This window comes from Bos mutus, chromosome 17 (assembly GCF_027580195.1).
Source record: "Bos mutus isolate GX-2022 chromosome 17, NWIPB_WYAK_1.1, whole genome shotgun sequence".
In the NCBI taxonomy this organism is placed as follows: Eukaryota; Metazoa; Chordata; class Mammalia; order Artiodactyla; family Bovidae; genus Bos; species Bos mutus.
Genome location: NC_091633.1, coordinates 58943686 through 58970054, shown reverse-complemented (window position 1 = coordinate 58970054; position 26369 = coordinate 58943686). Strand labels below are relative to the sequence as shown.

Sequence of the window (26369 nt, the reverse complement as noted above, 5' to 3'; positions counted from 1 at the left end):
TGGACAGAGGAGCCTGGTAGGCTACAGTCCGTGGGGTCACAAAGAGTTGGACACAATCAAAGTGACTTAGCACGCATGGGCCACTGAGGAATGAGCTAAGGGATGCTTTTCGTGGAGTTTCTTTGCCTAACCTAACACTTCTGGAGAGTAACCTGAGTTCGAGGACTCTATCTGTGAATCAAGCACCTGTACCACATTTTCTTCTCAGAACAATCTTCTCTTCTAGGGAAACAGCTTTACCTGCCGCTCAGGGACGTATTTGTTCAGGAAGAAAGGAGATCGAGATGAAAGCATTTTGGTCTTCTAAAGAATATTGGCAGATTTTTAATTCATGTTCAAAACAGCATAGCTGACCTTGTACAAATACTTTTGATACAATTGACTGGAAACCAAACGGCCAGGTCAACGAGGTTTTACGGTATCTGCAATCGCCTTTTTTCCGTGTCTCCCCTCTTCTACGTGCTTCTTTCTCTCAGGACTCTTGACTGCTCTTTTGCATCCTTCACTGATTAATATTTTACTTTTTTTTAAAGGATCAGATCTAAGTCATTTACAACTTATAAATTTAAGTCAATATTTGTACCCAATGAAACTGACCCTTAACATTGCCATATATTTTGGGGAGTAAAATTTTGAAAATAGAACATGAAAAGTGAAAAAAGGCAAGAATAGTTTGAACAAGAAGTTTGAGTATAGAATATTTAAAAAATCAGTGTTTATATAGTCAATATGGATACTTAAGCTTTAAAAATTCTACAATAAAAAATAATTTTAAAATCGCACATGTACATTAGATCATAAGATAAAGTTTAATACATTTGATCATGTTAAAGGACACAAACACAGCCAATCTAACCAAATTTCAGGCATGCATTTACATAAATATATTAAATTAAGAAAAGAAATTATACACTTAAACATCCTTTTCACCTAAAAATCATTAAATCCACAGATCAACAATAAAAACCAATTCTCTGCATTTATCACTTCAAGATACAATTGTTCTATTTTAAAGATAACACAAATACACTTGTTAGAATTTATATGCATTATACATATATTATATATTACATAGATAGTGTGTATACATATGTAGTGTTTGTACAGATAGATAAATATATATACATGGGTGTGTGCACACATACAGATACACACAGATGTATTTTAGGCCATCTGTACTATTACTGCTGGATTTTGATGTTGAACTGAATTAGAGCAGTTGGGTGCGATTACTGTCTTCTGCTTCAAATGCACCCACTGGGCTCACAATCTCCCATTATACACATCCTTGCCTTTTCTATAGTACATAAATCGTGCTGGGCACTTCAATAAATCTTTGTTAAATTAATGAATGGATGGATGGCTGAATAATAGAAGATCAATTAAAAAGAATTAATATTATAATAACTTGGTAAAGTAAGTCAAATTAATGCAAATATAGAAGGATTATCTAAGCCAATGACTTTGCGTGTTACTTTTCCAAAGAACATTTATAGAAAACAACTAGTACATATATTAACCTGCTTTTGTTACTTGTTCCCACAGTCTTCTGCCTCTTATTAACAGAAATCCAAGCAAAGTATCTTCTGTGAGTAAGGTTACGGACAAATTGCCCTAATTGTCAAAAATCTAAAGAAAAATCAACAGCTAGGAAAAGCAAAACTTAGAACAATTTAGCCATTCTAAAGTTAAAAGATAAAGTTAACCATTCTTTAAAGCTGGACAGAATTAATCACAGATAAAGCCAGGAAAGACATGGTTTCTTTACCAATTTCTTTTATGCTTATTAATTATAATGATTTGATAATTTTTTTTATTTTAATTAGCTGGGTTTCTTTTAAATAGACTTCTTTAGCATGTCCTAGGGAATGAACTCCAAAAATCTCATAGAACCTCTGTATCATTTATCTTGTTACCCCATAGTTCTTGGTGAAATGCAAGTCCAAAAATGTCCTATGAATTGAATGAGATGTGGGAAATACCTGATATAAGGTTGTCAGTTTGATTTCTCAATAATAGTATTACGAATGGAATGTATTAATGTGTTAATAGTATTATGTTCTACTATACATAAACTCCTAATTTATTCTATGAAAATCATGTCTCTGATTTTAAGAACATAAGGTGAAAAAATACCCAACACACTTTTGGGCATAGACTACACCAAATCTGATCACACATTGTTCATGTGAATGGAAACTCTTGGCTAGTTATTTTTTAGTGCAAAGGGAAAGGTACAAGAGTTAGTTTCTAACTGTGAAGACAAAGCTCATTTTCTTTTTAGTGATTATGAATTTCCCATCCCTGTTAATATTATTTTTTTTTATCTTGTGTTAAAACTTTTTTTAAGTTAAAAAATTTTTAACTTGAAAGATTATAGTCAATAGAAATAACTGACCATTTATATTAATTTGCTTGTGTATAAGTAATATAAAATCTACATATGCAAAAAAATACCCTGACCAAAATGTGATGTCTGACTTTGTGATGTACATGAGATGTACCTGAGAACTCATATTGAATTGGCATCATTTTTTTTGTTGTTGTTAAAAGCAGTGACAAGTTTTAAGCTTAAGCTTTATGTTAATAGAAGGGATCATTATTTTTTATTGCTTTCAATCAATTTGTAGATGATTTATACAAAAGAAAGAGAATGTATCTTTCTTTTGGGTGCATCTTGGGCTTACATTTAATGAAGAATCAAAAGAGCTCATCTGATAAATAAGTAAATCTCTTCATAGTCACTAGGGAAATAATCACTATGATTGAGAAGAAAATAGCACAACACTTTCTCCCGCTCTCCTGAGTACACTGTACTCCCCAAAACAGTTATTTTAAGACAATTTCCAAAACCTATGAGTGGCTATTAAGAGCAAGAAGTGTTGCAACTGGTTAAGATTAACGTCCGGCAGGTTTTATGGTCATGTTTTTTATATTTTTAATATCAAAATGCTTCTTTTATTCAGTTGCTCACCTTCTCTGCATCATATTGATTATAAGAGGTATGACTAATTTGTGTTTGTGTGATAAAGAGAAAGAAGGTAAGACAGAATATATTTCTTTAGGATATCCTAATGAGAAACTTGCTAGAGGTATTGTCTATAGTCACAGTAACAGGCCCACTGACTTCTTGGCGGTAATAAAGAAATGGGTACATTTTCAAGGCATGGAACTTTGGTCTGAGTTCTTTGCAAGTTCATGTTTCATTCCAAGGGTGGGGTAAAGAGATTCTGAAGTCTCCACTGAAGGACTATTTCATTTTTTCCTCATTGATTTGGGATAGTCTTAAGATTATTCAACCATCCATAGAGATGGTTGTTGTTTGAAAAGGAAATAGCCGCTACCTTTCCTTACTGTTAACTCACACCGTTGGACTGGGGACGTTCTTTCTAGCATCCAAGCTGGAACCCCAGCCGAGCTGGGACATCTAGGCTGGGAGTCATGCACTCCTTTTTGTCACTTCTTTCAATGACTGCAATAGGTCAGTCTAGTCTGTTCATCACTGTCTACTGTTCTTTATGATTTAGTTTGAACAAATGTGGTACTAGGAGAGGAATTTTTCAGGCAAAATCAGTAGCAAGCTGCAGGATATCTTCATTAGTGTCCTGAGGACATGTTTGTTTAGTCAAAACCAATAGAAACAGAGACGAGAGAGGTTAACAAGAAAAGGGATGTATGGGGGTGGGGGAAGAAAAAAGAGAGAGAAAGATATCATAGGTAACATTCTTTAGAGATGCTCAGAAACTTTATCGAGCAGCCAAATATAAATGCCTATAATATACCTTATTTTCCCTCTTAAAAATTTAGTCTTAGTTTTTATGTTTCAAAACTAAAAGAAACTAATACAGTTTAAATTAATGTGTACTTTGAAAGACCCCAGATGCAGCATCTAACCTAAGATCCTAAACCTAGTAGATTTCTTTTTAGTTTATGATTTGGAGATAAAAACAATATTAAAAAATTGTTAAAAATTATTAGTACATTATTATGTAATTATTTTCAAATAAATAAATAGAGAAGTGCTTACTCTTAAATATATAAATGAAAAGGAAAATGGCTTTCTATTTAAGTTGTATGTGTAGGTTTCTTTGCTCTTCTTTATGAGATAGTCCATTAATCTGAGAAAACTTCTGAGTATTCTTTGTGATAAAAGGTATATTTTACAATAGCCATACTGAAGGGAAATTCCAAAAAGAAAGCTAGAGATGGAAGCCCTTTTTACCATTATTCAAGTTTCTTAAATCTTCCCTTCTTTGCACTTTAATGATGTGTCAACTCATTTGTCTTCTTATTACTTCAAATAACTAGCAAAAAAACGAAGTTCTATCAACCAGAACAAGAGTTTGTTAGAAGCAGTGGCAGAAAATATTTTGCCTCAACTCTTTATAACTACCATCATAGCATTTTACATTAAATTGATCCCCAAAGCTTAAGCTCTAGAATGGAAAAAAGGAATAATAATTTACATTTTTATGTTTATTGTATCTTTATCTCCCACATCTATATTCATACAGAGGACATTTTCTTTCATTTTGATTATGTGCTTTTTTACTGAGTAGATATTGCCATTCATGTGATGAAACAATTATTTTTCCCTAGCTCATACTTTTTAACCAATTCCTACTTGCCTCTCATCATGAATTATTTAAGATCATTCTCAGTCACATATATGTTTAAAATCTACTTGAAAGGAAAGGTCAAAAGTTTTTTTTGAAAGGATCACTTAGTTTAAAATATGTAGGTATTAATCTGCCTTTGCTATTTACTTCTTTCCTAGGAACAGAAAGAAATGATTCCAATGACTGTATTTGCTGGGGTTTAATGTAGTGGATCTGTTTTCTTTTTAGAAAATTTTGATCTTTTATTCTAATGACTCCCCATAGAAAAGGCAATGATACCTGGAGTACATATGTTTTTCTAAGTCATTTGAAAGTCTTTCGCTTGGGAAAGGACTATCTAAAAAAAAGCTGGGTCTGGTCAATTTAATCTAGATATTTTTAAATAGAACTAATGGCAATAGAACATCTTTTCTTTTATAAAGATTCTTTTGGAAAAGATGGAAAGATTCAAGATGTCAGAAAAAATGCTGTTTTGTGTTTTTTTTGAATTTGGCTGAATATATGGCAGTATCCTTATTGTTTTCAGTGAAACTATGAACAGGAGAATGTGTAATAAAACTGCACAATTTGACAGATTTAGACAGCTGGCTCCCTCACAAGAAGCTCACATTTTGTGAATGTCACCCACGTTGAATAAGAGATGAGGAGATGGTAGGGTCCATTTACAAAAATGGTTGTCAGGACATTTTTTTTTTTAATTGTAAAACTTTCTGTGATGGAATTCAGTAAAAGGGCCATGAAGAGAAAGCCACAGGGACAAAAGACTGCTATTAACCTACAGATGCGGGCTACGGCAGGGTTCACCGCAAGATTTGCCACACTGTTGGGCCAATGAAGTGTTCGTGTGACTAGAAGGGACCACCCCTTTTCTGGGGTAAGAGGGCAATTTGGTCTCCATGCTCATTTAATCCTGAGATTTCTTTGAATAGACTGTCCATTGAAATCTAAATTGTGCAAAATTATGCATGCACTTTTTAATGCAGGCTATTGTTCACTAAGCACTGAACCAAGGCTTGTCAACCCATTTCCATTGGGCATGAGGTCACTTGAAACTTAAGCAATCATATATGGCAGACAAGAACAGGGTACTTAACCAAACTTTCTACTTGGTGGTTTCTCCCTGTGCTTTCATTGCAAATCTCTCGCTTTCCAACAATAAACAAATATGAGTTGCAAGGTTTTGTTTATTTTTTAAATTGACGCTTCTGTTCTTAAAGGTAAGGAGTAGGTTTGGGAAGTCAATCTGTGTTGTATAATCTGCCCTGCTCTACAATTTAGACTCTGGAGGGACAGATGTTAAAGAAGGGCAACCGAAAGTGGGGGCCCACGTGTCATGAGTCGATGTTTCTTCAGAGGTGCAAAATGTCCTGATAATTCTTTATAATCCAAACATGGCACGCTGACTTCAAAAACCACGAAGAGAAGCGTCTACCTGAGTTTCTGCAGTTTAAGTTAGAACATGGTATTTCTTGAAAAACCCAAAAGAACATTTACAGGATATTTATTCATACATGAACCAGAGAGGATTTTCATTGAGTTCTGAAGGAATGTACACATTAAAAGTCATATTTGGCAAGAATGAGCATATTAAAAATTCGTACAAGTGACAGCTTACATAGGCAAGATTTGTTCAAAACGAGTGAACTCTTTTTCCAGTGAGGTTCGATTCAGTGTGAAACCCACAACATTCTAATCACATATACTCTCTGACAGGCTTGCTATGGTGAAAAGCATTTTACGAATGTTTAGTGCTGGAATTTTATAATGAGTGGCTGTTTTCTTGCTTTTTCATCCGTCGTTAATGATTACATGTTGGCACAAGGATACATTGCTAGATTAGATCCACAGCACATTAAAGGCTGTTTGCTTTCTCACTCCCCTTCTTTCCAATTAAGTTGGTGAAAAATGTAACTTTAGTATTTTACAGGACAGGGTAAAGGTGTTTCATCTAGGTGATGTCTATATTATAAAAATAAAATAAAAAATATAAATATGTAACACAAACCTGGTGCCTATTGTTAAATAAACTATACAATAAAAGCAGACCTTTTAGGAAGATTGGTTTTATAATATGCTGTTATGATTTAATTGAAAACACTTGAAAACGATCTTGAAATTAAGCTAGAGTAACCAGATTTCTCTGCCAATAAAAAGGTAAGTGCGTTAACATTCTATAATTGGATACATTGATAAAAATGCAGATTACAATTTTATACCATTGCCCACTTAGAAATTAATCAGGGCTGAAACATTCTCTCATATTATAATCCTTTAATATTAATATAAAAATATGGCCTTTTAAAATTCAATCCATCAGATTGCACAGTAATGTTTTAAAACTCCATTGAAGTAGACTTCAGTGATTACAGACAGAAAATTCCTGGGAAGTCAAATAATCTCTTCTGGTGACATAAAAATGCCGTTACCAATTTACAATGGAATTTCCGGGGAAATTACTCCACGCAAGGAAATACATATTTTTAAAACCCATCTGTTATGCAACCACACGCATAGGGGTTTTGAGTGTGTGTGTATATGTGCATATGTGAACAAACATGCCAATATACACACACAAGACCTGCACATTTCTGGAAATGACTTTTAAATTAATCAAAGAAAATGAAATCACAGGAGTGTGTAGCAAGATAACAGTTGTTCTTTTTAATGACAGGATAAAAAAATAAATGCCCACTGGAAAGGAATAGTCAAACAGTCCCAGAAACTATACAATGTAACTTGTTAGATCCAGCAAATAAGATGTCATGTCAATGATCTGATCAAGAATACCTGCCCTGGTCACTCTGCGGAGGTTTCTGTCCACTTGTTCACACTGAGCACCAAGATATCCTTTTTTACAGAGGCACTTGTTGGGTCTAACACAGACACCACCGTGGCAACACGCTGGCTCACATTTCGCTGGAAGGAAAAATAGAGCAATACAATCACGTTCCATTCTGTAGGTCAGAAACGGTGCCGAATATGAGGCCAATAAATATTTGATGAGTGAGGGAAGGGAGGGAAAGAGGGGAAGAGCAGTCCCAAAATGACCCCAAAGCTGATAAATACAAAGAAAGAAGATTTTAGACTTCCAATTATTTGGGGGCCAGAATGCAGCAGACAGCGGGAGATATTTCTAGAGAAGCGGATCACCCAGATCACGGCAAACAATTTCAATCCATTATGGAATGGACTTTATGTAAAACAAGGACCCTGATGCTGGTAAAGACTGAAGGCAGGAGGAGAAGGGAACAACAGAGGACGAGATGGTTGGATGGCATCACCCGACTCAGTGGACATGAATTTGAGCAAGCTCTGGGAGATAGTGAAGGACAGGGAAGCCTGGCGTGAAGCAGTCCATGCAGGTCGCAAAGAGCTGGACATAACTTAGTGACTGAACAACAACATTGAAACAAGAATTTCAGTTCTTTAAAACTTCTGTTTCCCTAGGGCATCTCCAACAGAATGTCTTCCAAGTACCTCTGGTTTCCATTCCTCCTCAGGTTAGGACCTCACGGTGGGAAGGGCATGGTCAGAGAGAAAGACCCAGAGGCTAGAATATCAACAGTTTGACAGCAAGAAATGGTTAGTTTTTTATTTTGGTTGGAGGGAGGATCCATTATGTGGATTCCCTTGGATTCTTCCCTTTCCTTGTTCCCAGAGGGTGCATGGTATATGTCTCATTTCTGATTACACCTTGAAGCCCTTTCTTGGGGGTAGTAAGGTTGCCCAGTGAAAGATGTTTTGAGCAATCCTTTTCAGGGTACTCTACAGCACAGGACTGCCTCAGAAAAGAATGTTTACCACTACAATATAGGTAGGGAAGGTAAAGATTTACTGTTAAAATGAGGTGGAGACAGAAAACTGAGCCTGTAACTTAGTCTCTTACTGATAGGATGAATGTGGGGTGTGCAGCCACTGTAGATAGAATCAAATTCCTTGAATACATATCCTTATACTTCTCAGGGATAGTTCTTTTAACCTTTTCCAATGCATTAATAAAAATCCAGGGGTCTGTGGCTGGTATATGGGAAAGAAACAACACGGAGAAAATAGACTACAATAGTGTTTTAAATTTGTGGGAGATGAGCAAACTATGTGAGTATATGAAAAAAGTTCTTGGTTGGGTCAAAAATACCAAAAAAATATATTATTTTAATAAAATGATTCTGGTTTAATCTTATATATTCCAAGTATTTAAACTGATTTAATGAAAAGATGAAAAATACTTTATGAAAATATAAATTTTCATTTATATCATATATTATTATTTCATTTATATCATATATTATTATCATATATGGTATATATGAAGCTACCTATATTCAAAATTATGTTTACCCTCAGCCTAACATATTGTTACTAGCAGGCATTCAAAAATTTTTTCTTATCCAATGACTTGAGGTGACTTAAGAGTCAAATATAAGCAAAATATAAGTAAGGGATAAGACAGAATGGACACCAGGTAAAAGAAGTCGAGAGAAAGGATATCAAGCATCAGAGGAAGCAGGGGGAAGAGATATCATCAGGAATTAGAATATTATTGCATTTAAACACTGATCCTCATTTTTTGGCCAACTAATGAAAAAATATAGAATATGAATATTTGTTTTAAATAATGTAATTATTTTATTTCTGTTGTTTCAATTATGATACCTTTTTCCTAGATACGTAACCATGGTATCAATCAGTCACATAATACTGTTAGTACTGAAGTAATTTAAGCTTAAAATGGATATTGTCTATGTGACTTTAAATACTGTCTACTTTATTTTGACAATATATAAAGTAAGCAACGTATGGCTATAGTATTTTGAAACAAATACATGTTTAGAGTAAAGAGAGATGGCCTTTATGAATGATTGATACTTTTAAATATTAACATGGGACTTAGAATTTTATCAGCAAGAGAGACTTTAATGTTTGAAATCTTTTGTAAATAACACGTATATGCTGGTTATTGAAAACGTTCTTTCAACATATCCACCTTAAACTCTAGGTCTCTAAATTAATCTAACTGTCTTCACAATAGGTAGAATTTAAACACAACTGCGTGTATTTGTGGAAGTCACAAGTTAAAGGATAGAATAACCCTGGAGTGAAACTCCTTTGCTCTCTGAGCGGCTGCACACCTAGCTGATGGTCGACAAGGGAGTGGCAAAAAGAATGAAGAAAATCTCATAAATTGACTCTGCTGCTGCTGCTAAGTCGCTTCAGTCGTGTCCGACTCTGCGCGACCCCATGAACTGCAGCCTACCAGGCTCCTCTGTCCATGGGATTTTCCAGGCAAGAGTACTGGAGTGGGGTGCCATCACCTTCTCTGAAATGACTCTAGATAACTGCATTTTCCCCTTTCCTATAAAAGCACCAACTGAAAACCCCCATTTTAGTGCACTGTAGCAAGAAAGCAAGCAACAAATCAAGGGAGGGCCTATATGGAGTGTCTGAAAAATTCTGGCACTCAGAAAGGGAGTCTGTACACACAGGTCATTGCTGCTGTTGTTTGGTCGCTCAGTTGTGTCTGATTCTTTGCGACCCCACGGACTGCAGCACACAAGGCTTCCTGGTCCTTCACTAATCTCCAGAACTTTGCTCAGACGCACGTCCATGGAGTCGATGATGCCATCCAGCCATCTCATCCTCTGTCACCCTCTTATCCTCCTGTCTTCAATCTTTCCCAGCATCAGGGTCTTTTCCAGTGAGTCCACAGGTTTGAAATCTCAAATCTGGGACTGAAAGCCCACAAGGATGATCTGGTTGGGCTGTTTTCACTTTTGATTTTGTGAAAGAAGTCAATTATCTTTATAACTAACTTATATAAATGAATTATTTACATCAGGAAAATGGCAACGTCTTCATGTATAAATTCAGAAACGAGCTGAGCATTACTGTTACTGTAAATGGCTACAGTTTTATCTTATTCGCCTTGTTCTGTGGGGGGACTGTACTTCTCGGTTTGTGGGATCTTAGTTCCTGGAGCAGGGATCGAACCTGAGCACCCAGGAAGCTTGAAGTCCTAAGCACTGGACCTCTGGGGCATTTCCCCTTTTCATGCTATAGCTGAAAAGTTCATGCCCTTTTATCAGCCTCTCCCTATTTCCCCCACCCCTAGCCCCTGGCAACCACTTTTCTGTTTTTATGAGTTTGACGTTTAAAAAAACAAATTCCACATATACGTGATATCATGTAGAATTTATCTACTGTCTGGCTTTTTCACTTAAGATACTGTACTCAAAGTCTATCTCCGTGTTGTCAGGAATGGCAAGATTTCCTACACGGCTGAATAATAGTCACCTGTGTGTATAACATCTTCTTTATCCATTGACAGTCACTTACATTGTTTCCATATTTTGGCTACTGTGAATAATGTTGCTATAAACATGGGTGTGCAAGTAGAAATAGCTCTTTGAAGTCCTTTTTTCAGTTACTTTGGATAAATACTTAGAAGTGGCATGTTGGATCATAGGGTCGCTCTATTTTTCAGTAAATGGCTACAGCTCTGAACATTAGATCATTCTAGAAAAAATAACTAACGTAAGGTCTTGAGTTCCTAGAGGCTGTCCCATGCCCTCTCTTTCCCAGGGACAACAGAAATACTAACCGATTCTGCAGAAGTCCCCTTCCCAGCCGGGACTGCAGCAGCACGTTCCCGTAGGGGTGCAGTAGCCATTCCGACAGAGCCGGGAGCACTCGGATGTTAGGGTCTGGGCGGGCTGGACCACAGCCCTGCATTCCTCAGGCATCAGAGGTCTGCATCAAAAGACAAAATCAAAAGTGCATTTTGGTTGAAAATCAGCACTGGGATAAAATCGAGTGATTGTGTAGCTTACAAAGCATGTCTCTTCCTTTCTATGGAAATTCTTCTTTTAAGTCACTCAGACAGAAAGGTCGTCGACTTTCTAAGAAAACATACACCCATGAGAAAACAAAATAACCAGTTTTGAATCAAAGGGAACACATTAAACATGGTTAAGAAACTTTATCACGATCAAGATTCATTGATTAAAAATGTAATTACATTACACCAATATTTTGGTGGGGCTTCCCTGGTGGCTCAGCGGTAGAGAATCCGCCTGCAGTGCAGGAATGCAGTGAGATGCGGGATTGATCCCTGGGTGGGGAAGATCCCCTGGAGAAGGAAATAACAACCCATACCAGTATTCTTGCCTGGAGAATTCTATGGACAGAGGAGCCTGGAGGGCTGCAGTGCATGGGGTCACAAAGAGCAGGACATGACTGAAGCGACTGAGCACACACACAATTTTTTGGCATCTAAGAATTCCTAGCAATTACAATTAAAAAAATGAAGATATATGGATATTTTAAAGCTTTTTTTTTTCCTCTAGGACTCCAAACTAACCCTGGTGGCTCAGCTGGTAAAAGCGTCTGCCTACAATGCGGGAGACCTGGGTTCGATCCCTGGGTGGAGAAGATCCCTGGAGAAGGAATCTCCAGTATTCTTGCCTGGAAAACCCCATGGACAGAGGAGCCTGATAGGCTACAGTCCATGGGGTCGCAAAGGGTCGGACACGACTGAGCAACTTCACTTCCAAAAGTTTTTAGGAAGAGAAAAAATAGGGATATTTGGCAATATTAGGGGGCTGAAGGCAGTCATTAAAATGAGTGCTTGTAGCCTAAAAAGCTTTGAAATTGCTTTTTATCTCATTTTCATGTTTCTTTTGAGATACTTTTTCCCAGAATGACTGGTCTTGAAAGGACATAAATAATACATGTGTGTTTCTGGACTCAAAGTTTAAACTCTCTATGCAATAAATGATCTAAATAGATTTTTATATACGTATGTGTATATGTGTACATACATATTTTTATAATTTTACTTTATCCTGCTATAAAGAAAAAGAATGCTAATAGTAGCAAACAAAAGTATCTTATCTGTCACTTAAAAAGTCACAGACTTTGTTTTAACTGCTCGACAACTGCCATCATTTAAAGAAGGACCAAGCTGCCTCCAGAAAATTGTCATAAGTCTTCATGTTTTTGAGTGAGAGGTTATCTTTCAAGGCGGTTCAGGCTAGAAGCATGATCCCAACTGCTCATGACCTCATCTTTGAGAAAAAATTTGCAATGGCCCTTTGCTATCAGTCACCTCTACCTGCGCCTCAGTGTGGTGAGAAAGCTCTTTTCAGGGAAGGAATGTAAACAAACGCTTCATCACCAGTCAAATCACCACCATGAAGAAGGCCAAGTCAGTTGGAGTCCTTAAGTACCATAACAAAGAAGGTGATAATTATGGGTCAGGACCACCACAGAGCTAAATGATACAGCTTTCTGAGAGAAGCAAATAATTAGGCCCCGCAGCCTTAGTTTTTTTGAGACAGGTTATCTTGTTATGCCCCATGGCAATGTGAACTGTGATAATAATTTGAGGTCTGATCTGAGACTGTTTCTACAATGACTCAAAACCATATTTAAAATATCCAGTGACTTCTTTAGCTCTTCTCTCCAATTAAAACCCACTCTCTGTTGAAAGTGTTGTCTGGGATGAACATGTATGCACTGCTATATATAAAACAGATATCTAATACGAACCTAATGGATAGCACAGGGAATTCTGCTCAATATTCTGCAATATTCTAAATGAGAAAAGAATTTGAAAGAGGATACATATATATGTAGAACTGAATCCCTTTGCTGTACACCTGAAATGAACACAACATTGTTGATCAACCATCAGTTCCGTTCAGTTCAGTTCAGTCGCTCAGTCGTGTCCGACTCTTTGCGACCCCATGAATTGAAGCACGCCAGGCCTCCCTGTCCATCACCAACTCCCCGAGTTCACTCAGACTCACGTCCATTGAGTCAGTGATGCCATCCAGCCATCTCATCCTCTGTTGCCCCCTTCTCCTCCTGCCCCCAATCCCTCCCAGCATCAGTCTTTTCCAATGAGTCAACTCTTCGCATGATCAACCATACTCCAATATAAAATAAAAATTTTTTTAAATAAATTACTGATTTTTGCAACTATTGTGACAATTCAGAAAACTCCCTTAAACTGACTCACCCTTTTATTTAAATCTAGAAATGGTCCAGTTTATGTGAAGGTACTTAAGACATTCTACATTTTCACTCTGAACACACTAATATTTTCCTTGTCTCTCCCCACCACTCCCTGCCCCAAAGAAATCTTTCTGGGAGTAAGGACAGAGGGTGATATGGTGGAGAAAACATTAAATGGCCAAGGAAAGTGAGGGGAAAATCTTTGCCTTCTTATTTTGAATAGCCCAAGTCTGCTCAATTTTTCCCTCACATAAAATTCTTATTTTGTTTGAGATACTATGGTGGCATTTTGATCATCAGAAGAGCAGTTTCTCAGAAGTCATGATGTTCTTCTGAATTACAGATCACCACATTTACTGAGTGATATTTGGTGAACAGGTATTGTTCACATTTTCCTGGCAACTGAGATTCTATTTATCCAGTTCTATTTAGGCTACCCACTCCAGTATTCTTGGGTTTCCCTCGTGGCTCAGCTGGTAAAGAACCCACCTGTAATGTGGGAGACGGGTTCGATCCCTGGGTTGGAAAGATGCCCTGGAGAAGGGAAAGGCTACCCACTCCACTATTCTGGCCTAGAGAATTCCATGGATTGTATAGTCCATAGGGTTGCTAAGAGTCAAACACGAATGATTGATTTTCGTTTTCACTTCATTTGTTACTAATGAACAAATGTTACGTGTGAACTAATGATTTTCGTTTCACTTCATTTGTTCATGCCCTTTCCTTTCCAATTTATTCAAGAAAAGAGACCCAGAAGTACAGTGTGTCAGGAATATGTTACATGCGATGGAAAATGTGCAGTCAACATAGCTCACATGCTACTTGATTATATGGTTTACACCTGAGCAGATGAATCTAAAGACAAGACACCATGTGATCAAGAATGACTTCGATCAAACAGCTACAACCAGAAGATGTTTCCTGTCTGAAGCAAAGTATAGGGTCACTGAGCCACGTGCACTGGGAACAGATACGGCAGTCGGATGCACAGGGATTCACAAGCATGGTTTTTCAGGGCAGGATATCTGATCCTTGTTTCCCCGCTGATCCTCCAATTAGACAGTTTGATTGATTTTCACCAAACATTCAAATGTGTGTAAACTCAGATTATGGAGGGAATTCTGATTTTTTTTTTTTTAATTTTGCTTAAGATAGAGCAAATGCTTATCTATCTGCAGATGCGATTGCTTCATGCTTGGGCTTGTTTAGTTTATATAAGACTGTGTGGCTGTCATATATAAACATGATTCCCTTAAATTTTTATTTAATTACCTACAAAAATAACTTTATTCTTTTATGAAGTTGACAACTAACATTCCTCACTTAGCATGTTAAAATCCGCCCCTCCCTTCCCTTTAAACTATTATTCTATTGGGAACCCTTGAACATGAAAATGTACATCAAACATAGCCCATCACTTATTGGACCTCACTTTCCTTAAGGAATGAGGAGTCCTAGTTCTTCTTTCCCTTCCCCATTGATATAAGCTTTCTGAGGGCGAAATCTGTACATGCAGTCCTCTTCGAGTCCAGCCACTGACTGCCAGGCACTACACTCTTCATGGGGAGAAGACAAAGACAAAACAGAATCCTGGTCCTCATGGAGACCACTGTGGGGCAGACAGGCGAACACCAAAGTGTGAGGCAGTAGGATCTTTGCTATGACAGAGGGCATAGGAAGTCATCAGGAATACAGACGAGGACGCAATTAATTTAGGGTTGAGGGATACGATAGAAAGATGATATTTAAGCTACCCAAGTATTTTATCTCCTCAACTACTTACAGTCCTAGGAGGTAGGAAAAGACCATGGAATTTCAATATGTTTATTGAACTAAATGCATACAGTAGAAACTTTTTCAAATCTAGAATATAAATTCCATGAAGACCAATAATTCCCTCTCTTCTCTTGTGTCCTTTCAGGACCCATAAGAGTGCATAGCACATGCAGGATGCTTATTAAAAATCTGCTGAATGAATGAAATGAGTGTAATTTTAAAAGGGTGTTTGGTTCCTTAAAATTCTGTTGAGTGATGATATTAGGAACAGACAATTTAGGGGAGGCATATGATTAAAACTGTACCACTACACTTTTATATCATAAGCATAAAACTAAATTCATTGTATTTCCTTCTGTTGCCTAAATTAACTCAAGTCTTAAAAAATTCTTCCAAGACACAATTAAATTCACTTTAAATAAAGCATTTTTACACTAATTATAATTATAACAAATAAACAACAGGCTAAAAAGTAAGCAAGACATAAAGAGATAAGATTATTTTCTCCTCCAGTTGGGAATTAAGTCAACACATCAAAATTCATTTTTCTAATAATATATTTGACAAAGCCTGACAAAGATTGTTGGAGAGCTCAACCATTTCTTTTCTCCACACATACTCTTTGTTCTAGGGACATTTCTTCCTTCCATTGAAAGAAGGAAGTTTCCTTTACATGGAATAAATAAGAATTAAGAAAAGGGAATAGAAGAAGTAAATGTGAACTTTATTGTCACCTTGAAATAGACCATCTCGTATTTCAAAATTATTACATATACACACCTACATGGGATCTAAACACAAATCTAGAGTATATACCTGTGATAGATACACTCATTTTTCATTCTTAATTTTTATTGAACCAGGAATTTGGGCATTTTAATATAGCCTTAATAAGAATTGCTTAAATAGTATTCTCCTTTTAAACAATTATTTTTTAAACTTTTAGACCCTTACATCTACTGAATGAAGTCTGAGATAGCTTTCAAAACAGAAACTTACCTAAGAAGATATTTAGGTTTTTAATAAAGAATATATGGTGTCCATTTGTTGACAGTTATTCTCCATAATTCTCAGAAATTTAATTTAAATTTCCTAATTAGAAAAACACATTTCCTAATCCCTTTACACATGACAAATAATGAAACACTAAAGGGTTAGAACAGAAAACTACCCAACATTTCCTAATCTATAAAAGCATTGTTTTCAGAAATGTAAGACATTTTCTTAGAAATCTACTTTGATTCATTTTGTGTAGTAGTACAAAGCTTTAGACACTTTCTTGAAATAAAGGAGAATATTGAGAAACCCAAGTAATTTATAACACACATCATATCATGATGATTTTTTGTGAATAGCTAAGGCCAATGGTGACTGTCTCTGTGTAGTGGGTTAAAGAATGATTTTAATTTTAGGATCTTTAATTTAATAAGTGACTGACTCAATCAATGGGAAGTCTCTATCCATCTGTATGGACGCACAGGGATAAGATCTGTCTTAGCAGGCCTGATCTTCAGAGTGAGTGCTGCAGAGACCGATCTATTGTGTCTTTTACAAAAAGTGAAGTGTTCATTCTGAAATTTTTTTAAGGGGTTCAGGTTTTAAATTCATGTTATTATAAAACAAGGTACACTGATCACGAGTAATACTCTTTTATAAGATTCTGAATCGTTGAAAGTTTCAGAAGATGTGCTCATTCTTCAGCTTCTCGTAGACAGTGTTCTGCTTGAGGTGATTTAGGAGGTGATGTAAGAACTGTCTTACTCTTTTTTTTTCTTGTGGAATCTTATTTCCCTGACTGGGGATCAAACTCAGGCTCTCAACAGTCAGAGAGCAGAGTCCTAACCACTAGACCACCAGGGAATTCCCTTATTCCTTTATCCACAGTCATGTTGGGACACATGGAAAAGTGATCCCTTACAACTAAAACCTTTGCAAAACTATTTTCCTTTTTTTTTTTGGCAACTAGTCATCTTTATAATAGAAAGTAGAAAATTAAATTATACAATTGTTGTTGTTTAGTCACTCAGTTGTGTCTGACTGTTTGTGACTCCATGCAGTGTAGCCTGCCAGGCTCCTCTGTCCATGGGATTTCCCAGGCAAGAATATAGGAGTAGGTTGCCATTCCTTCTCCAGGGATCTTCCTGATCTAGGGATCAAACCTGTATCTTCTGAATTGGTAGAAGGGTTCTTTACCACTGAACCCCAAAAATTATAAAATGGGGAATAATAAAAGGATCCTAATGGAAATTCTAAGGAGGAATAGAGAAAATATTTCTAGTCTAGTATTTGCAATTGGAGAATTGCAGTATGTGTGACTTCAGCATTATTTACATAGTCCAAACTGAGCTTCTGATATCCACACCTCAGTCTTGACCCTCAGACTTCCCAAGTGGTGCTGGTGGTAAAGAACCCACCTGCTAATGCAGGTGACATAAGAGATTCAGGTTCAATTCCTAGGTCAGAAAGATCCCCTGGAAGAGGGCATGGCAATCCACTCCAGTATTCTTGCCTGGAGAATCCCATGGACAGAGGAGCCTAGAAGGCTACAGTTGATAGGTTTGCAAAGAGTCGGACATGACTGAAGTGACTTGGCATGCACACAATCCTGATCCTCCTACAAGGAGGGAGGAGCTTCTCTATTTCAGTTAATGGCAGCTCCCTTTTTTTTTTTTGCCAAACTATTTTCATGTTTTCTTCCAATTCTCATGAGGTAGGAAAAACTGTTAAGTCTAAATCCTCATTACTCACTGTGACACAGAACAGCAGCCTTAGCACCACCTAGAAGTTTGTCAGAAATGCAGAATCTCAGGCCCCTCCCAGACATATAGAATCAGAGCCTGCACTTCACTCAATTTATCAAGAGATTCACATGCATAGTCAAGTTACAGAGGGACTTTTCTAATTTAGGGCCATTCCCAGCCAATGGTGATTAATGGGGGGCCATAAATTAATGTGGTCAGGAGCTTCCAGGAAAGATTCTGGAATCTTTACTAGAATCTTTACTAGATGGAATATGACCTCTGCCCAAGGAGGCAGCCTTCCTGCACCACCAGATTTGATGGCTTAATGATCTCCTCACTCTGCAAGCATTTGGATACATAGGTGATAATCCATAAACATGCATAGGTTCTAAAATCATGACTCAGCACTTTTGCCTCAAAAAAAAAAATTAAGAAAATGGAAAACTTCTCATGATTGGTGAGATTTTTACTATTTTCCCATTTGTATAGCTTGAGGCATAGGAATGAGGACTAGTATATTAGTACTGTGTCATCTTTTAAATACTCATTTTAGGATCCTTCCCCAAGGTCAACATACAAAGGAATTTTTGTTTATTTTCAGTCTGGATAATTTTTTTGGTTTGGGTGGTCACTAAATTCTTCTTTTTCATGTTGACATTTCTCTTTTCAAGGTGTCAGTTTACCCATGAGGAGTAGAAGCCTGGATTCCGACTACATATAACCATTTTGTAGCACCTGTTAAAATGATAATACACCATACAAATTCAATTTGGCTGTGAGGAATCTTATATATTCATAATGCAATCCTATTCCAGGTCAGAGAACAGAGACTATGGAATCTGTTTCTGTGTTATCATGCAAAACTGGTTTCACAGGACTTCATGGCTATATAGAGGGCAATACACATTTCCTAACCACATTTTTCAAGTACCATTTGAGATCTATCAAAAAATTGAATGTTTTAAGAGCTACTTGCTTTCATTTCCTTCTTAAGGAATGCCTTCTTTGATATTATATCACATGTAGGCCACTTAGAAAAATCTTTTTATGTACGTCCTCTGTAAACCCTGATATTGGAATGAAGGAAAAGAAAACAAATTTAAGAATACCTCTGAAGTTATATACATTGTTGGTCTTATTAAACATTATTAATTTGTACTGTATATTTCTATAATTCAAATTTAGAATGGGAAAACCAGTGCTCTACCTTATTTCTCAAACCACTGCATTTTTCTGTTCTCAAAATTTCTCATTTTTCTGTTCTGAAAGGCACTGAAGAGCAGGGCTAGGCTTGGGCTCTTTGCTCTGGGGCCAAGCGAAAGTGAAGTCGCTCAGTTGTGTCCAACTCTTTGAGACTCCATGGACTGTAGCCTACCAGGCTTCTCTGTCCATGGGATTTTCCAGTACCAGAGGGGGTTGCCTTTTCCTTCTCCAGGGGATCTTCCCGACCCAGGGATTGAATCCAGGTCTCCCGCATTGCGGGCAGACACTTTACCCTCTGAGCCACCAGGGAAGGTTGACTTTATTCTAAGGTCCGTGACTTAACTGCTGAGCACATGATCACTTAGACATAGGAGTGTCCATAGTCTGTCCACACATTTGTGCCCCCATAGTGCCCACTCCTTTGTTATCTATGTCTGTGTCGCTATTTCTGCTTGGCAGATAAGATCATCTATACCATTTTTCTAGATTCTACATATATGCATTAATATAACAATATTTGTTGGACTGCCTAGTGCTATTGTTGTTCAGTTACTCAGTTGTGTCTGACTCTTTGCAACCCCATGGACTGCAGCACCCCAGTCTTCCCTGTCCTTCACCATCTCCCTGTCTTCACCTTTGCTCAAACTCATGTCTATTGAATCAGTGATGCCATTCAACCATCTCATCTTCTATCATCCCCTTCTCCTCCTGCCTTCAGTCTTTCCCAGCATCAGGGTCTTTTCCAATGAGTTGGATCTTCGAATCAGATGGCCAAAGTATTGGAGCTTCAGCTTCAGCTTCAGTCCTTCCGATGAATAGTCAGGGTTGATTCCCTTTAGGATTGACTGGTTTGATTTCCTTGCTGTCCAAGGGACTCTGAATAGTCTTCTCCAGCACCACAGTTCAAAGGCATCAATTCTTCAGTGCTCAGCCTTTTTTATTGTCCAGCTCTCACATCCATACATCAGTGCAGTTGCTCAATGTCTCTGACTCTTTGAGGCCCCATGGCTATCCTGTCCATCACCAACTCCCGGAGCTTACTCAAACTCATGTCCATAGAGTTGGTGATACCATCCAACCATCTCATCTTCTGTCGTCCCTTTCTCCTCTTGCCTTCAATCTTCCCCAGCATCAAGGGCTTTCCCAATGAGTCAGTTCTTCGCATCAGGTGGCTCAAGTATTGGAGTTTTAGCTTCAGCATCAGTCCTTCCAATGAATATTCAGGACTGATTTCCTCTAGGATGGACTAGTTGGATCTCCTTGCAGTCCAATGGACTCTCAAGAGTCTTCTCCAATAACACAGGTCAAAAGCAGCAATTCTTCAGTTTTCTTTATAGTCCAACTCTCACATCCATACATGACTACTGGAAAAATCATATGTTTGACTAGATGGGCCTTTGTTGGTGAAGTAATGTCTCTGCTTTTTAATATGCTGCCTAGGTTGGTCATAGCTTTTCTTCCAAGGAGCAAGCATCTTTTAATTTCATGGCCGCAGTGATTTTGGAGCCTCCCAAAATAAAATCTCTCACTGTTTCCATTGTTTCCCCATCTATTTGCCATGAAGTGATGGGACCAGATGCCATGGTCTTAGTTTTCTGAATGTTGAGTTTTAAGCCAACTTTTCCACTCTTCTCTTTCACTTTCATCAAAAGGCTCTTTAGTTCTTCTTCACTCTCTGCCATAAGTGTGGTGTCATTTGCATATCTGAGGTTACTGATATTTCTCCCAGCAACCTTGATTCCGGCTTGTGCTTCATCCAGCCTGGCATTTCACGTGATGTACTCTGCACATGAGTTAAATAAGCAGAGTGACAATATACAGCCTTGATGTACTCCTTTCCCAATTCTGAACCAGTCTGTTGTTCCATGTCCAGTTCTAACTGTGGCTTCTTCACCTGCATGCAGGTTTTGCAGGAGGCAGGTGAGGTGGTCTGGTATTCCCATCTCTTTAAGAATTTTCCACAGTTTGTTGTGATCTACACTGTCAAAGGCTTTAGCATAGTCACTGAAGCAGATGTTTTTCTGGAATTCTCTAGCTTTTTCTATGATCCAACAGATGTTGGCAATTTAATCTCTAGTTTCTCTGCCTTTTCTAAATCCAGCTTGTACATCTGGAAGTTCTCAAGTTCACACACTGTGGAAGCCTAGCTTGAAGGATTTTGAGCATTACTTTCGTGTGAAAAGACTGCTGTTGTGCAGTAGTGTTAATGAAATTATTAGAAAGTTCACAAATACCTCCTCAGTTTTGTTCAATGGTTAAAGATACAAACCGAATAAAAGCAGATATCGAAGCCACTTACACCTTTCAGTAACTTCACATTCAACTTTATCCGCATGAGATAGGGCTGACCTTGTTACTCCCAAGTTTAGAAGATTAGAACATGGATGAAAATATGAAATAACTCTCATACAGCCTAAGTCAAGATAATCTGGAATTCTTTTCTAGCATAGATTTTTACTCAACTGGTCCTCTTCAGGAACAAAGGGAGCTAGGCACTGTATTTCAGGCCCTTTATTAACCTCCTATCCAAACACCACCAGCAAGATACACAAGTATCTAAAAGGGTGTGTGAATTGCCTTCATTCAATTTTATCAGCTTAACTCAATGCATGTATTTCCAGGGGGAAATTAGGAAATGAAAAGGTATATATTTCCTTGAAAGGAAAACCTAGGAGAAATGACTAATGAAACTAGATAAGGTTGTTTGCTTTTAGGGAGAAACAAAGTCCAATTTTATTAAATTGCCTTAGGTGTTTCTTGTACTATTTTTGTTATGTCTTTAATTCAGAAACTGGTCTACTATAATTATTAGAAAAACAGGCATTTCACTTTAACTCAGTGGACTTGTTCCTGAAAAATCTTATATAATAAAAATAAGGTTTATAGGAAAAATAGAGCTGGGGCAGACTCCTCAAGATCTATGCAACTCTGTACCTAAAGCACTAACAAAAGTAAAATGTGGTGCCATGGAGAGGGTATCCCAGGGATACCAGAGATCACCTGCAGGTGGAGGAGAGATTCACTCAGGGGAGATGAGAAGCACAGAAAATATCGTATATTAACGCATAAATGTGGAATCTAGAAAATGGTGTACATGATATTATTTGCAAAGCATAAATAGAGACACAGATGTAGAGAACAAATATATGGATATCAAAAGGGAAAGGAGAGGGGTGGGAGGAATTTGGAGACTGGGACTGACATACACGTACGCTATTGATACTGTGTATAAAATAGTAGGTTTCCCAGGTGGCTCAGTGGTAAAGAATCCACCTGCCAAGGCAGGAGAGTCAGGCGACATGGGTTCAATCCCTGGGTTGGGAAGATCCCCTGGAGGAGGAAATGGCAACCCACACTGTTCAGTATTCTTGCCTGAAAAATCCCACAGACAGAGGAGCCTGGGCCACTGTCCATGGGGTCACGCAGAGTCAGATACGACTGAGTGACTGAGCATGCAAGTATAAAATAGGTAACTAATGAGAACCTGGTGTACACCACAGGGAACTCTACTTAAAGCACTGAGGTGACCTATGTGGGAAGGAAGTCCAAAGGGGAGACATACATACATATGCACGGCTGACTCACTTTGATGCACGGCAGAAGCTAACACAACAGTATAAAGCAACTGCTTCCCTGGTGGCTCAATGGTAAAGAATCCGTCTGCAATGCAGGAGACCCGGGTTTGATGCCTGGGTTGGGAAGATCTGGAGGGCATGGCAACCCACTCTAGTACTCTTGCCTAGAGAATCCCATGGACAGAGGAGCTTGGCAGGCTGCAGTCCTTAGGATCACACAGTCGGACATGACTGAAGCAGCAGCATACTCCAATAAAAATTAATTAAAACACACACACACACACAAAACCAAAAACCACAGAAGTGAGGCTTTGATCTCAGGAGGAAGTGAAACCTGTGAAGAGCCATGCAATGGCCCTGGGGTTGGGTGGGGGAACTCAGCGCCATGCTTCTTTCTTGTTTTAACTCAACTGGGGAGGCTCCTTCTGCCTGGACAAGTCAGGCTGAGGCCTTGATCCTCTTGTCATTCTGGCTTTAGTTGCTTGGAAAGCTACATAATTTCCATGTTATGCAACCATCCTTTTTTTTATAGGTGAGTTAATTAGTCTGAAAGTAAATCACAGCATAGCAGAACAGACTGGACCAGGAAGCCAAATTATGGTGAGTTTTACCCACCTTGGTACCTATTGCCTTCTGGACCATTAATTTGGCAATTTATAACTTACCATGTTTTGACATAATTTTGTTGTTCCAGAGTGGCAATATTTATCTCTGAGAACATTGCTAATGTTTTAGACAATGTGTGCAATCTCTTGATTTAAGACAAAAATAAGCTCCTTAGAGAAAAGGACTAAATTCTCATGTATATTATCCCTTCATAATGCATAATGGAGGCTACCCACTCTAGTATATTCTTGGGCTTCCCTGGTGGCTCAGCTGGTAAAGAATCTGCCTGCAATGCAGGAGACCTGGGTTTGATCCCTGGGTTGGGAAGATCCCCTGGAGAAGGGAAAGGCTACCCACTCCAGTAATCTGGCCTGGAGAATTCCATGGACTGTATAGATCATGGGGTCACAAAAAGTCGAACACGACTGAGAAACTTTCACTTTCACTTCACTTTCATAATACATAATACAATACCTTGCACACAGGAGACAAGCCAAAGATACCTGCAGACTCATTAAATCTCATGATTCAATCTTGTATAACTAGACTTACTCTGATAGAAAATAAAAACTGAAAAATTAGGGTTCAATAAAAAGTCAATGCAATTGCACCCTAATATAAAGAAGGAATCAAATTCTGTTCAGAATTTTATGTCCAAAATAAATTTTTTAACTTAAAAACATAACTTATAAGCCATAAGTGATAAAAATATTAGACACTAAATAAGAAACACTGGTGACCAATGTTTTAAGTGGGAAGTAAGATTTGGAACAAGTTTCTATCCTTTAAAATAGCACAAAAATGTCACCTTAAATTCTCTTTGAAGACTATCAGGATGACAAATTTTCAAATTTTGATGTTACACCTTTCAATTCACTTGTCAATATTGATAAAAATGAGGCATTTAAGCAACAGTTTTTTTAATCAAATAAAGTGAATTAGTTAAAAAAAATGATACTAGGGTACAATATGTGTCTTTAGAAAGCGCATCTTCCTCTAGAAAGCATTTTTTACAAATTTATGTGGCTGTTCCATGCAAGATTAAATCTGTCTTTATCTCAAGAACTGCAATATCTGATGGTATACTGTCTTACAATAAAAGTATGACATTCAGAAGGTCTTGTAACAGATTTCCACCATTGTCCCAGGCAGGGAAGAAACATGGATATTGAAAAGAAATGCTTTTAATTATCCTTCAATAAAAAATAAATTATTAACAAAATAAACAAAAAAAGAAATGCTTTTAAAAGTTTTTGACTCAACAAATGAGTCTCTTTTTGAAGACTACATTTTTAGCTACTCATATTCTCCATTTTCGGAGAAGGCAATGGCACCCCACTCCAGTACTCCTGCCTGGAAAATCCCATGCACGGAGGAGCCTGGTAGGCTACAGTCCATGGGGTCGCTGAGGGTCAGACACGACTGAGTGACTTCACTTTCACTTTTTACTTTCATGCATTGGAGAAAGAAGTGGCAACCCACTCCAGTGTTGCCTGGAGAATCCCAGGGATGGGGGAGCCTGGTGGGCTGCCGTCTATGGGGTCACACAGAGTCGGACACGACTGAAGTGACTTAGCGGCAGCATTCTCCATTTTCTGCCTTTTTAACAAATGCCACTTGTAAGTGGCAATTCAATCAAGTTTTCATAGCAATCTGTACAATTACTCTAGGAACTGATATACCAACATTCAAAATTAATAGTTTAAGAAAGACTATATAATTAATATAAAGCAGAAAATTCCCTCGAATACTGTGGTCACATGTGACATCTTCAGGAAATAGGATCTAAATATAAGAAGTCTTATAGTATAGGCTTTTAAAATAACAGGGTCATTTCAATAAAAATTTTAATAAATTATGATATAATATTTTGTATGTATCTTGAAATAGGTGATGGTGCAACATAGACTTATATGGACTATTTGAGTGTCTTTAAGTATGTCTGTGTACATATATACACAAACAACAAGTCTTGGTAAAGAATGAATAAAATTCCAGTTATCCTTAGACAATATATTATGTATGCATTCTCATCCATTCATTAAAAGTTTATCTCATTCCATTCTTTTGTAATATATCTTTAAATTTTCATATGCTTCTGGCAATTTAGGAAGGATTTGTTAGCTAAAAATATTGTGCACCACAACATAAGCTATAGCATATTAAGAATAAAATGTAAGCGGGCACATAAGTGTATGCCATTTTTGGTGATTGGGAATGTAGAAAAACCATAGCAAAAATGTGGACCATGCTTCCCTTGTCTTTTTGACTTCAAATCCACCATGCTGAATGGATTTTTATAAGGCATATACTTGTTCATGACCTCTAGTGTTAAGAAATTCTGTCATGTTTGAAAACTAGTCCCTCGTCGAGCCTGTGTCCCTGTTAATAGCTGAGAGGTCAATGGAGCTGCTAAACAGTTTGTATTACCGTCAGGGTGGCCTGAAAACACCGCCCGCAGCAAGAGGACTTGGCAGCTGGGTCAACAGGCACTGTGGGGATTTATCAACCTAGGGAGGCCACTTGCATAAAACTCCGACTGATGAATTGGGACTAGACTGGCTTATTGGGCTAAACCCTCTCCATTATGCACGGCTTTCTTTAGGATGGCAGAGCTGCCTGCCAGCTCCCTGAGACATATGCGAAGGATAAACAGAACCAATTTCCTCTCATGAAGTGATTTTTTTTTTGTGGGAAAAAAAAAAAAGCACTCTTCAGCATCCAGCATACTAAGGAGTAGGATGAAGATATTAAGAAAAAAGTAAACAAAGAACAGTGAGTGGGGGCATAGTGGGGAGGAGACAGAAGAGCAGGTTTTTTTTTTTTTTAATATT

The 26369-nt window shown here is 37.6% G+C and overlaps 1 protein-coding gene across 1 annotated transcript in view; it reads right to left on the bottom strand.

Moving 5' to 3' along the window:
* Window positions 1-303: 303 nt before the first annotated feature.
* Window positions 304-26369, bottom strand: part of HHIP (hedgehog interacting protein) — a 116051-nt gene continuing 89985 nt past the window's right edge. Inside the window, 2 exon segments of the mRNA XM_070386594.1 lie at window positions 304-7535; window positions 11218-11366. Coding sequence (XP_070242695.1) covers window positions 7342-7535; window positions 11218-11366 — 343 coding nt within the window. The 3' untranslated portion in view covers window positions 304-7341.